The sequence below is a fragment of the Paramisgurnus dabryanus genome, chromosome 4, assembly GCF_030506205.2.
Source record: "Paramisgurnus dabryanus chromosome 4, PD_genome_1.1, whole genome shotgun sequence".
NCBI lineage: Eukaryota > Metazoa > Chordata > Actinopteri > Cypriniformes > Cobitidae > Paramisgurnus > Paramisgurnus dabryanus.
Genome location: NC_133340.1, coordinates 342,345 through 354,639, shown reverse-complemented (window position 1 = coordinate 354,639; position 12,295 = coordinate 342,345). Strand labels below are relative to the sequence as shown.

General features: G+C 40.8%; 1 protein-coding gene across 1 annotated transcript in view; it reads left to right on the top strand.

Moving 5' to 3' along the window:
- LOC141282056 (uncharacterized) overlaps positions 1-11,545 on the top strand; it is a 32,439-nt gene extending 20,894 nt beyond the window's left edge. Inside the window, exons 4-20 of the mRNA XM_073814447.1 lie at positions 34-7,665; positions 7,764-7,885; positions 7,978-8,039; positions 8,210-8,310; positions 8,428-8,494; positions 8,583-8,737; positions 8,851-8,972; positions 9,064-9,125; positions 9,296-9,396; positions 9,513-9,579; positions 9,668-9,822; positions 9,936-10,080; positions 10,355-10,455; positions 10,844-10,910; positions 11,000-11,154; positions 11,268-11,389; positions 11,480-11,545. Of these exons, the coding sequence (XP_073670548.1) occupies positions 34-7,665; positions 7,764-7,885; positions 7,978-8,039; positions 8,210-8,310; positions 8,428-8,494; positions 8,583-8,737; positions 8,851-8,972; positions 9,064-9,125; positions 9,296-9,396; positions 9,513-9,579; positions 9,668-9,822; positions 9,936-10,080; positions 10,355-10,455; positions 10,844-10,910; positions 11,000-11,154; positions 11,268-11,389; positions 11,480-11,545 (9,302 nt within the window). The remainder of the gene's footprint in view (positions 1-33; positions 7,666-7,763; positions 7,886-7,977; positions 8,040-8,209; positions 8,311-8,427; positions 8,495-8,582; positions 8,738-8,850; positions 8,973-9,063; positions 9,126-9,295; positions 9,397-9,512; positions 9,580-9,667; positions 9,823-9,935; positions 10,081-10,354; positions 10,456-10,843; positions 10,911-10,999; positions 11,155-11,267; positions 11,390-11,479) is intronic.
- Positions 11,546-12,295: the final 750 nt, after the last annotated feature.

Genomic DNA, 12,295 nt, shown 5'->3' with positions numbered 1-12,295 from the left:
CCACCACAACTGTTGCTCCAACCACCACAATAGTTACTGCAACCACCACAACAGTTGTTCCAACCACCACAACTGATGCTCCACCCACAACAACTGTTGCTCCAACCACCACAATAGTTACTGCAACCACCACAACAGTTGTTCCAACCACCACAACTGATGCTCCACCCACAACAACTGTTGCTCCAACCACCACAATAGTTACTGCAACCACCACAACAGGTGCTCCGACCACCACAACCTTTGCTCCAACCACCACAACTGATACCCCAACAACCATGACCATTGCTCCAACAACAACCGATGCTACAAAAACCTCAACCAATACTCCAACAACTACAAAAGTTACTTTATCCACCACAACAGTTGCTCCAACCTCCACAACCGTTGCTCCAACCACCACAACAGTTACTTCAACCACCACAACCGGTGCTCCAACCACCACAACTGATACCCCAACAACCAGAACAGTTGCTTCAACAAACGATGCTACAAAAACATCAACTAATACCCCAACAACTACAAAAGTTACTTTAACCACCACAACAGTTGCTCCAACCACCACAACCATTGCTCCAAACACCACAACCATTGCTCCAACCACCACAATTGTTGCTCCAACCACCACAATTGTTGCTCCAACCACCACAACTGTTGCACCTACCACCACAACCGTTGCTCCAACCACCACAACAGTTACTTCTACCACCACAACCTTTGCTCCAATCACCACAACTGATACCACAACAACCAGAACAGTTGCTCCAACAACAACTGATGCTACAAAAACCTCAACCAATACCCCAACTACTACAAAAGTTACTTTAACCACCACAACCATTGCTCCAACCACCACAAATGTTGCTCCAACCACCACAACAGTTACTTCAACCACCAAATCCGGTGCTCCAACCACCACAATCTTTGCTCCAACCACCACAACTGATACCCCAACAACCAGAACCGTTGCTCCAACAACAACTGATGCTACAAAAACGTCAACCACTACCCCAACAACTACAAAAGTTACTTTAACCACCACAACAGTTGCTTCGACCACCACAACCATTGCTCCAACCACCACAACTGTTGCTCCAACAACCACAACAGTTACTTCAACCACCAAAACAGTTCCTTCAACCACCACAACCATATCTCCAACCACCACAACCATTGCTCCAACCACCACAACCATTGCTCCAACCACCAGAACTGACACGCCAACAACCAGAATCGTTGGTCCAACAACAACCGATGCTACAAAAACCTCAACCAATACCCCATCAACTACAAAAGTTACTTTAACCACCACAACAGTTGCTCCAACCACGACAACAATTGCTCCAACCACCACAACAGTTGCTCAATCCACCACATTATTTGCTTCAACCACAACAACTATTGCCCCAACAACCACATCTGATGTTTTTACCACAACAACCCGTGCCTTGTCCACCACAACTAATCCTCTGACAACCCAATCTGATGCTATTACCACAACAACTCATGCTTTGACAGCCACAACCAATGTTCTGACAACAACAACAGTTGCTCCAACAAACACAACTGATTCTCAAACTACAACAGTTGCTTTGACCACAACCACCACAAGTGATGCTCTTACAACTGCAACTAATGTTCCAAACACTGCAATGTCAAAAACTACAACACCAGTTCAAACAACCACAACCAGGGAACCCTCTACATCCCAACTCCCAATTACCATAGCTATGCAGAACACAACAGCAATACTTACAAAACCCACAACAGATGTTCCAACAACTACGACAATAGTTCCAAATCCCACACACATCTCAGCAACCACTTCAGCTACAACTACAACTCCAAATACCCCAAGAACATTAACAACAACACATCAAACATCCACTAATTATGTACCAGCTACCACAAGTATAGCACAGACCACATCACCAATTGAAATTACCACAGCTAATGCTCAAACTAGCAGAACTTTGGCACTTACCACAACACCACTTCCAACAACTATAGCTGATTCTCAAATAATCATAACTACTGCGTCACCAACAACAGTTGAAACAACCACCGTTATTGCTCCAACAATTGCAACTACAACAAAAACGTACAAAACCATGACCCTGACAACTGCAACTGTCTCTCCAACAACCACAACCTTTGGTCAAACAACAACAACTATCACTCCAATACCTACAGTTACAGCACCAACCACAACAACACTTCTAACAAGCACAACAGTTACTCCAACAAGCACAACAACATCATCAACTGCAACCCGTACAACAACTGTTCCAGTAAGAACAACTTCAGCAATTACCAAAACTATTGGTACAGTTTCTACATCTTCAACAACAACAACAAATCCTGAAAAAACTACAACAGCTGTTTCAAGAAGTACAACTATAGTCTCACGTCAAACAACCACAACTTTTGCTCCGAAAAGTACAACTGCCTCTGCAACAGACACACTTTCTGCAACAACTACAGTTACAGCAGCAACAGCAAAAACAACACGTCCAACAAACACAACTGTTCCTTTAACAAGCACAACACTAATTCCAAAAATTACAACTTCTGATCAGGCAAGCACAACTGTCTTGGCAACAGGCACAACATTTGGTCAAACCTCAATAATCATTACTTCATCAAATACAGCTACAGCACCAACCACAACAAACACAACTGTTTCTCCAACAAGCACAACAACATTTCCAACAAACACAATTGTTGGTCTAGCCAGCACATCTGTCACTGCAACAGGCACAACCTCTAGTCAAACATCAACAATTATTACTTCATCAACTACAGCTACAGCACAAACAACAACAAACACAACGGTTGCTCCAACAAGCACAACTTTTTCTGTAACAGACACAACCTTTAGTCAAACATCAACAACTCTCGGTTCATCAACTACAGCTACAGCACCAACCATAACAACACTTCCAACAAAGACAACTGTTGCTTCAACCAACACATCTGTCTCTGCAACAGGTACAACCTTTGGTGAAACATCAACAACTCTCACTTCATCCACTACAGCTACAGCACCAACCACAACAACACTTCCAACAAACACAACTGTTGCTTCAACTAGCACAACTGTTTCTGGAACTGGCACAACCTTTGGTGAAACATCAACAACTCTCGCTTCATCAGCTACAGCACCAACCACAACAACACTTCCAACAAACACAAATGTTGCTTCAACCAACACATCTGTCTCTGCAACAGGCACAACCTTTGGTGAAACATCAACAACTCTCGCTTCATCAACTACAGCTACAGCTCCAAGCATAACAACAATTCAAACAAACACAACTGTTGCTTCAACCATCACAACTGTCTCTGCAACAGGCACAACCTTTGGACAAACATCAACAACTCTTGCTTCATCAACCACAGCTACAGCACCAACCACAACAAACGCAACTGTTGTTCCATCCAGCACACCTGTCTCAGCAACAGGTACAACCTTTGATCAAACATCAACAATTCTTGCTGCTTCAAGTACATTGGCTGCTCCAAGCACAACAAACACAACTGTTGTTCCATCCAGCACACCTGTCTCAGCAACAGGTACAACCTTTGAGCAAACATCAACAACTCTTGCTTCATCATCTACAGCTACAGCACAAACCACAACAAACACAGCTGTTGCTCCAGCCAGCACATCTGTCTCTGCAACAGGCACAACCTTTGGGCAAACATCAGCACCTCTTGCTTCATTAACTACAGCTACAGCACCAACCACAAGAGACACAACTTTTGCTCCAGTCAGCACAACTGTCTCTGCAACAGGCACAACCTTTGGTCAAACATCAACAATTCTAACTTCATCAACTACAGCTACAGCACCAACCTCAACAAAGACAACTGTCGTTCGAGCCAGCACACCTGTCTCTGCAACAGGCACAATCTTTGATCAAACATCAACAATTCTTGTTGCTTCAAGTACAACTGCAACTTCAAGCACAACAAACACAACTGTTGCTCCAGCCAGCACACCTGTCTCAGCAACAGGTACAACCTTTGATCAAACATCAACAATTCTTGCTGCTTCAAGTACATTGGCTGCTCCAAGCACAACAAACACAACTGTTGTTCCATCCAGCACACCTGTCTCAGCAACAGGTACAACCTTTGAGCAAACATCAACAACTCTTGCTTCATCATCTACAGCTACAGCACAAACCACAACAAACACAGCTGTTGCTCCAGCCAGCACATCTGTCTCTGCAACAGGCACAACCTTTGGGCAAACATCAGCACCTCTTGCTTCATTAACTACAGCTACAGCACCAACCACAAGAGACACAACTTTTGCTCCAGTCAGCACAACTGTCTCTGCAACAGGCACAACCTTTGGTCAAACATCAACAATTCTAACTTCATCAACTACAGCTACAGCACCAACCTCAACAAAGACAACTGTCGTTCGAGCCAGCACACCTGTCTCTGCAACAGGCACAATCTTTGATCAAACATCAACAATTCTTGTTGCTTCAAGTACAACTGCAGTTTCAAGCACAATAACACTTCCAACAAACATTACTGTTGATTCAACCAGCACAACTGTCTCTGCAACAGGCCCAACCTTTAGTCAAACATCAACAATTCTTGCAGCTTCAAGTACAACTGCAACTTCAAGCACAACAAACACAACTGTTGCTCCAGCCAGCACAACTGTCTCTGTAACAAGCACAACCTTTGGTCAAACATCAACAATTCTCACTTCATCAAATACAGCTACAGCACCAACCACAACAAACACATCTGTTGCTCTAACAAGCACAACAACAAATCCAAAAAACACATCTGATTCAACCAGCACAACTGTATCAGCAACAGGCACAACTTTTAATCAAACATCAACCACTCTCGCTTCATCAATTACAGCACCATCAACAACAAACACAACTGATGCTCCAACAAGCACAACAACAATTCCAAAAACCACAGCTGCTGTTACAATAACTACACCTGTCTCTGTAACAGGCACAACTTTTGGTCAAACATCAACAATTCTCACTTCATCAAATACAGCTACAGCACCAACCACAACAAACACATCTGTTGCTCTAACAAGCAAAACAACAAATCCAAAAAACACATCTGATTCAACCAGCACAACTGTATCAGCAACAGGCACAACTTTTGATCAAACATCAACCACTCTCGCTTTATCAATTACAGCACCATCAACAACAAACACAACTGTTGCTCCAACAAGCACAACAACAATTCCGAAAACCACAGCTGCTGTTACAATAACTACACCTGTCTCTGCAACAGGCACAACCTTTGGTCAAACATCAACAATTCTCACTTCATCAAATACAGCACCAACCACAACAAACACATCTGTTGCTCTAACAAGCACAACAGCAAATCCAAAAAACACATCTGATTCAACCAGCACAACTGTATCAGCAACAGGCACAACTTTTGGTCAAACATCAACCACTCTTGCTTCACCAATTACAGCACCATCAACAACAAAGACAACTGTTGCTCCAACAAGCACAACAACAATTCCAAAAAACACAGCTGCTGCTACAATAACTACACCTGTCTCTGCAACAGGCACAACCTTTGGACAAACATCAACAATGCTTGCTGCTTCAAGTACAGCTGCAGCTCCAAGCACAACAAACACAACTGTTGCTCCATCCGGCACAACAACAAATCCAAAAAACACATCTGATTCAACAAGCACAACTGTTACTGCAACAGGCCAAACCTTTGGTCAAACATCAACAACTCTCACTTTAACAGCTACAGCTACAGCACCAAGCAAAACAACACTTTCAACAAACACAACTGTTGCTTCATCCAGCAGAACTGTCTCTGCAACAGGTGCAACCTTTGGTCAAGCATCAACAATGATCGCTGCTTCAAGTACACCTGCAGCTCCAAACACAACAAACACAAATGTTTCTCCATCTGGCACAACAACAAATGCAAAGAACACATCTGATTTAACAAGCACAACTGTTACTGCAACAGGCCAAACCTTTGGTCAAATACCAACAACTCTCACTTTAACAGCTACAGCACCAAGCAAAACAACACTTTCAACAAACACAACTGTTGCCCCATCCAGCACAACTGTCTCTGCAACAGGCCCAACATTTGGTCAAACAACAACAATGATCGCTGCTTCAAGTAAAGCTGCAGCTCCAAGCACAACAAACACAACTGTTGCTCCATCCGGCAAAACAACAATTCAAAAAAATATATCTGATTCAACCAGCACAACTGTCTCTATAACAAGCAGAACCTTTGGGGAAACATCAGCAACTCTCACTACATCAACTACAGCACCAACCACAACAAATACAACTGTTGCTTCAACAAGCAAAAATGTATTTGCAACAAGCACAACCTTTGATCAAACATCAACAATTCTCCCTTCATCAACTACAACCTCAGGTTTAAGCACAACAACTCTCCCAACAAACACATCTGTTGCTCCAGCCAGCACATCTTTCTCTGCAACAGACACAACCTTTGGTCAAACATCATCAGTCCTTGCTTCTTCAAGTACAGCTGCAGCTCAAAGCACAACAAACACCACTGTTGTTCCAGCCAACACAACTGCTTCTGCAACAGGCACAACTTTTGCTGAAACATCAACAATTCCTACTTCATCATCTACAGCTACAACACCAACCACAACTGTTGCTTCAACCAGCACAAATGTCTCTGCAACAAGCACAACCTTTGGTGAAACATCAACAATTCTCCATTCATCAACTACAGCTGAAGCCCCAAACACAACAACACTCCCAACAAACACAACTGTTGCTTCAGCCAGCACATCTGTCTCTGCAACAGGCACAACCTTTGGTCAAACATCATCAATTCTCGCTGCTTCAAGTACAGCTTCAACATCAACCACAACAAACACAGCTGTTGCTCCAACAAGCACAACAACAAATCCAAAAAATACATCTGATTCAATAAGCACAACTTTCTCAACAACAGGCACAACTTTTAGTGAAACATCAACAAATACCACTTTAACAGCTACAGCTACAGAACCAAACACAACAACACTTCCAACAAAGACAACTGTTGCTCCATCCAGCACAACTGTCTCTGCAACAGGCGCTACCTTTGGTCAAGTATCAACAACTCTCGTTTCATCAATTACAGCTACAGCGCCAACCACAACAAACACAACTGTTACTCCAACAAGCACAACAACCAATGCAAAAAACACATCTGATTCAACAAGCACAACTCTCTCAGCAACAGGCCCTACCTTTGGTCAAACATCAACAATTCCTGCTTCCTCAATTACAGCTGCAGCTCAAAGCACAACAAACACAACTTTTGTTCTAGCCAACACAACTGCTTCTGCAAAAGGCACAACTTATGGTGAAACATCAACAATTCTTACTTCATCATCTACAGCTACAGCACCAACCACAACAACACTTCTAACTGAACAAAGTGTTGCTTCCACAACTACAACTATGGTGTTCACATCCAGAACACCTATTGAAACTGGTTCAGCAGAAGTGACAAGTAAACTGCTGTTTAACTCTTCATCTCCAGTCCCCAGTGAAGCACTCGTGCTTAGTGCTATCAACATTCTCCTGGAATCCAGAGTTTCACAATTCAACAAATTAGTCAAGCTGGTGAATGTCAGTTATGAGAGTAAGTGTTGTCATTTTCAGGTGAACATTGTGAATGTTTAATGAGCGATGAATGACAAGCTTTGGTGAAATGTAATTTGAGTATATCTTTCCAAACAGAAATCTCGGACACCTCCTATGCAGTCTTCTTTACATTTACCTTGAGTAACATCAGCATGCCAGAAGACCCAGAGCTTAGAAACAACACTAACAAGCAAGTTCAGGACATGATCAATGATGCGGTAAGCATTCAGAAAAATACACAAGTGATAAAGTTTGGGTGCAGTGCAAATCTTCCCCAGAGTTTGATGGATGGTTTCTTATTCCCCTGCAGCTGAACACTCTTCTCAATGATGCAAACAGTGTGAAGTTTGAACCCAACTCATCCAACTTCACGTAAGATTTAAACTGACTTCTGTGTCTGAAAGATGCTTATGTATTATGGTCATATTTAATGCATCATGACATTTTGGGATTTTAAACTTTTGAAAGTTTGTTTTGCCAAAAAATGTTTACCACACTTAACCTGAAGCTTATTTCAAATGTATTATCTGCTTTTCTTACAGAAGCACATCAGATCAAATCTTTGGCTATATGGATTACACCTTCCAAGATGGAGATGAGATACAACCTGTCAGCTTTCTAAATGAGCTTCGTAAACTGATGGGTACGTTTACATTAACGAACTTCAGCCATTCTTAATTGAAGTTTGTAACTTAATGAAACGAACAGTATTTTGCATGGGGAAAAAATTCAGTATAAATATTTCAATCTGATCTTGCAGGTCTGAGCACTACAACAACGTCTCCACTGTCAACAAGTAGCTTCCCTGTGACGTCTTTCCAGCAAATGTAAGTGTTTCAGAAATTGATCAGTTATGGAGTCTTTATTTAAATATAAAGCTCTGAACTGTATTAAAGTAAGTTGTGCCATTTGTAGATCTGGATCAGCAGAGGTGACCAGCAAACTGGTGTTCAACTCCTCATCTCCGGTCCCCAGTGAAGCTTTGGTGCTCAGTGCTATCAACATTCTTCTAGAATCCAGAGTTTCACTACTGAAAGAAACAGTCAAGCTGGTGAATGTCAGCTATGAAAGTAAGTGTTGTCATTTTCAGGTGAAAAGTTTTCTTCATACAGTATAAACGTTTCAACCAGTGATAGATTGCAAGCTTTGAGGAAATGTAAAATGAATATATCTTTCCAAACAGAAATCTCTGACACCTCCTATGCAGTCTTCTTTACATTTACCTTGAGTAACGTCAGCATGCCAGAAGACCCAGAGCTTAGAAACAAAACTTACAAGCAAGTTCAGGACATGATCAATGATGCGGTAAGCATTCAGAAAAATACACAAGTGATAAAGTTGGGTGCAGTGCAAATTTTCCCCAGAGTTTGATGGATGGTTTCTTATTCCTCTGCAGCTGAACACTCTTCTCAATGATCCAAACAGTGTGAAATTTGAACCCAACTCATCCAACTTCACGTAAGATTTAAACTGACTTCTGTGTCTGAAAGATGCTTATGTATTATGGTCATATTTAATGCATCATGACATTTTGGGATTTTTAACTCTTGAAAATTTGTTTTGCCAAAAAATGTTTACCACACTTAACCTGAAGCTTATTTCAAATGTATTATCTGCTTTTCTTACAGAAGCACAACAGATCAAATCTTTGGCAATATGGATTACACCTTCCAAGATGGAGATGAGATACAACCTGTCAGCTTTCTCAATGAGCTTCGTAAACTGATGGGTATGTTTACATTAACGAACTTCAGCCATTCTTAAGTGAAGTTTGTAACTTAATGAAACTAACAGTATTTTGCATGGGGAAAAAATCAGTATAAATATTTCAATCTGATCTTGCAGGTCTGAGCACTACAACAACGTCTCCACTGTCAACAAGTAGCTTCCCTGTGACGTCTTTCCAGCAAATGTAAGTGTTTCAGAAATTGATCTGTTACGGAGTCTTTATTTAAATATAAAGCTCTGAACTGTATTAAAGTAAGTTGTGCCATTTGTAGATCTGGATCAGCAGAGGTGACCAGCAAACTGGTGTTCAACTCCTTATCTCCAGTCCCTAGTGAAGCTTTGGTGCTCAGCGCTATTAACATTCTTCTAGAATCCAGAGTTTCACAACTGAAAGAAACAGTCAAGCTGGTGAATGTCAGCTATGAAAGTAAGTGTTGTCATTTTCAGGTGAAAAGTTTTCTTCATGCAGTATAAACGTTTCAAACAGTGATAGATTGCAAGCTTTGAGGAAATGTAATTTGAGTTTATCTTTCCAAACAGAAATCTCGGACACCTCCTATGCAGTCTTCTTTACATTTACCTTGAGTAACATCAGCATGCCAGAAGACCCAGAGCTTAAAAACAACACTTACAAGCAAGTGCAGGACATGATCAATGAGGCGGTAAGCATTTCAAAAATTACCCAGTAAAAAATGTTGGTTGCAGTGCAAATTTTCTCCAGTGTTTGATGGATGGTTTGTTATTCCTCTGCAGCTGAACACTCTTCTGAATGATCCAAACAGTGTGAAGTTTAACCCCAGCTCCTCCAACTTCATGTAAGATTTAAACTGACTTCTGTCTCTGAAAGATACTTATGCTTATGTTCAAATTGAATGCATCATGACAATTTGGGATATTAAAACAACTCTTGAATATTTTGTTGAAGCTCATTTCAAATGCATTTCCTGCTCTTCTTACAGGAGCACATCAGATCAAATCTTTGGCAATATGGAGTACACCTTCCAAGATGGAGATGAGATACAACCTGTCAGCTTCCTCAATGAGCTTCGTAAACTGATGGGTACGTTCACATTAATGAACTTCAGCCATTCTTAAGTTAAGTGGTAACACTTTAGTATAGGGACCAATTCTCACTTTTAACTAGTGTCTTATTAGCTTACATATTGGGTGTTTATTAGTGCTTATTAAGGACATATTAATGCCTTATTCTGCGTGACCATTTTGCACATCCCTTAACCCAATCTAATACCAAAACCTAACGGCTACAACAACCACCTTATTATCTATTAATTAGCAGTAAATTGGGTGTTTACTGAGGCAAAAGTCATAATAAATAATTAAAAAGTGTTCCCCATACTAAAGTGTTACCGAAGTTTGTAACTTGCTGAAAGCTACAGTATTTTTCATTGAAAGATATTCAGTTTAAATATTTTAATCTGATTTTGCAGGACTGAGCACTACAACAACGACTCCACTGTCAACAAGTAGCTTCCCTGTGACGTCTTTCCAGCAAATGTAAGGGTTTCAGAAATTAATCAGTTATGGAGTCTTTACTTAAATCTGAAGCCCTGAACTGTATTAAAAATAAGTTGTGCCATTTCTAGATCTGGATCAGCAGAGGTGACAAGCAAACTGGTGTTCAACTCCTCATCTCCAGTCCCCAGTGAAGCTTTGGTGCTCAGTGCTATCAACATTCTCCTGGAATCCAGAGTTTTAGAACTGAAAGAAACAGTCAAGCTGATGAATGTCAGCTATGAAAGTAAGTGTTGTCATTTTCAGGTGAAAAACTATTTTTATAAAGTATAAATGTTTCAAACAGCAGTAGATTGCAAGCTTTGGGGAAATGTAATTTGAGTTCATCTTTCCAAACAGAAATCTCGGACACCTCCTATGCAGTCTTCTTTACATTTACCTTGAGTAACATCAGCATGCCAGAAGACCCAGAGCTTAAAAACAACACTTACAAGCAAGTGCAGGACATGATCAATGAGGCGGTAAGCATTTAGAAAATTAGCCAGAAAAAAGTTTGGTTGCAGTGCAAATCTTCTCCAGTGTTTGATGGATGGTTTGTTATTTCTCTGCAGCTGAACACTCTTCTGAATGATCCAAACAGTGTGAAGTTTTACCCCAGCTCCTCCAACTTCACGTAAGATTTAAATTGATTTCTGTCCCTAAAATATGCTTATGCATTATAGTCATATTTAATGAATCATGACATTTTGAGATATTAAAACATCTCTTGAATATTTTTTTTTGCCTAAATAGTCTACAATACTGTTTAATACACCTAACCTGAAGTTTATTTCAAATGTATTTTTTGTTGTTCTTTCAGGAGCACATCAGATCAAATAAACGGCAATATGGACTACACCTTCCAAGATGGAGATGAGATACAACCAGTCAGCTTCCTCAATGAGCTTCGTAAACTGATGGGTACGTTCATATTGGTGATCTTAAACCAATAAAGTGAATCTTAAGTGAAATTTATAACTTGCTGAAACTTATAGTATTTTTCATAGAGAGGATTTCATTTTTAATATTTCAATCTGATCTTGCAGGTCTGACCACTACAACGTTGTCTCCACTCTCGACAAGCAGCTTCCCTGTGACGTCTTTCCAGCAAATGTAAGTGGAGATATATACATAACAAACAATGCTTAGTTATACAATCTATATTTAAATCTAAAGTTCTGAACTGTATTAAAAGTAAGTTGTGCACTTGTAGATCCGGTTCAGCAGAGGTGACAAGCAAACTGGTGTTCAACTCCTCATCTCCAGTCCCCAGTGAAGCTTTGGTGCTCAGTGCTATCAACATTCTCCTGGAATCCAGAGTTTCACAACTGAAAGAAACAGTCAAGCTGGTCAATGTCAGTTATGAAAGTAAGTATTGTCATTTTCAG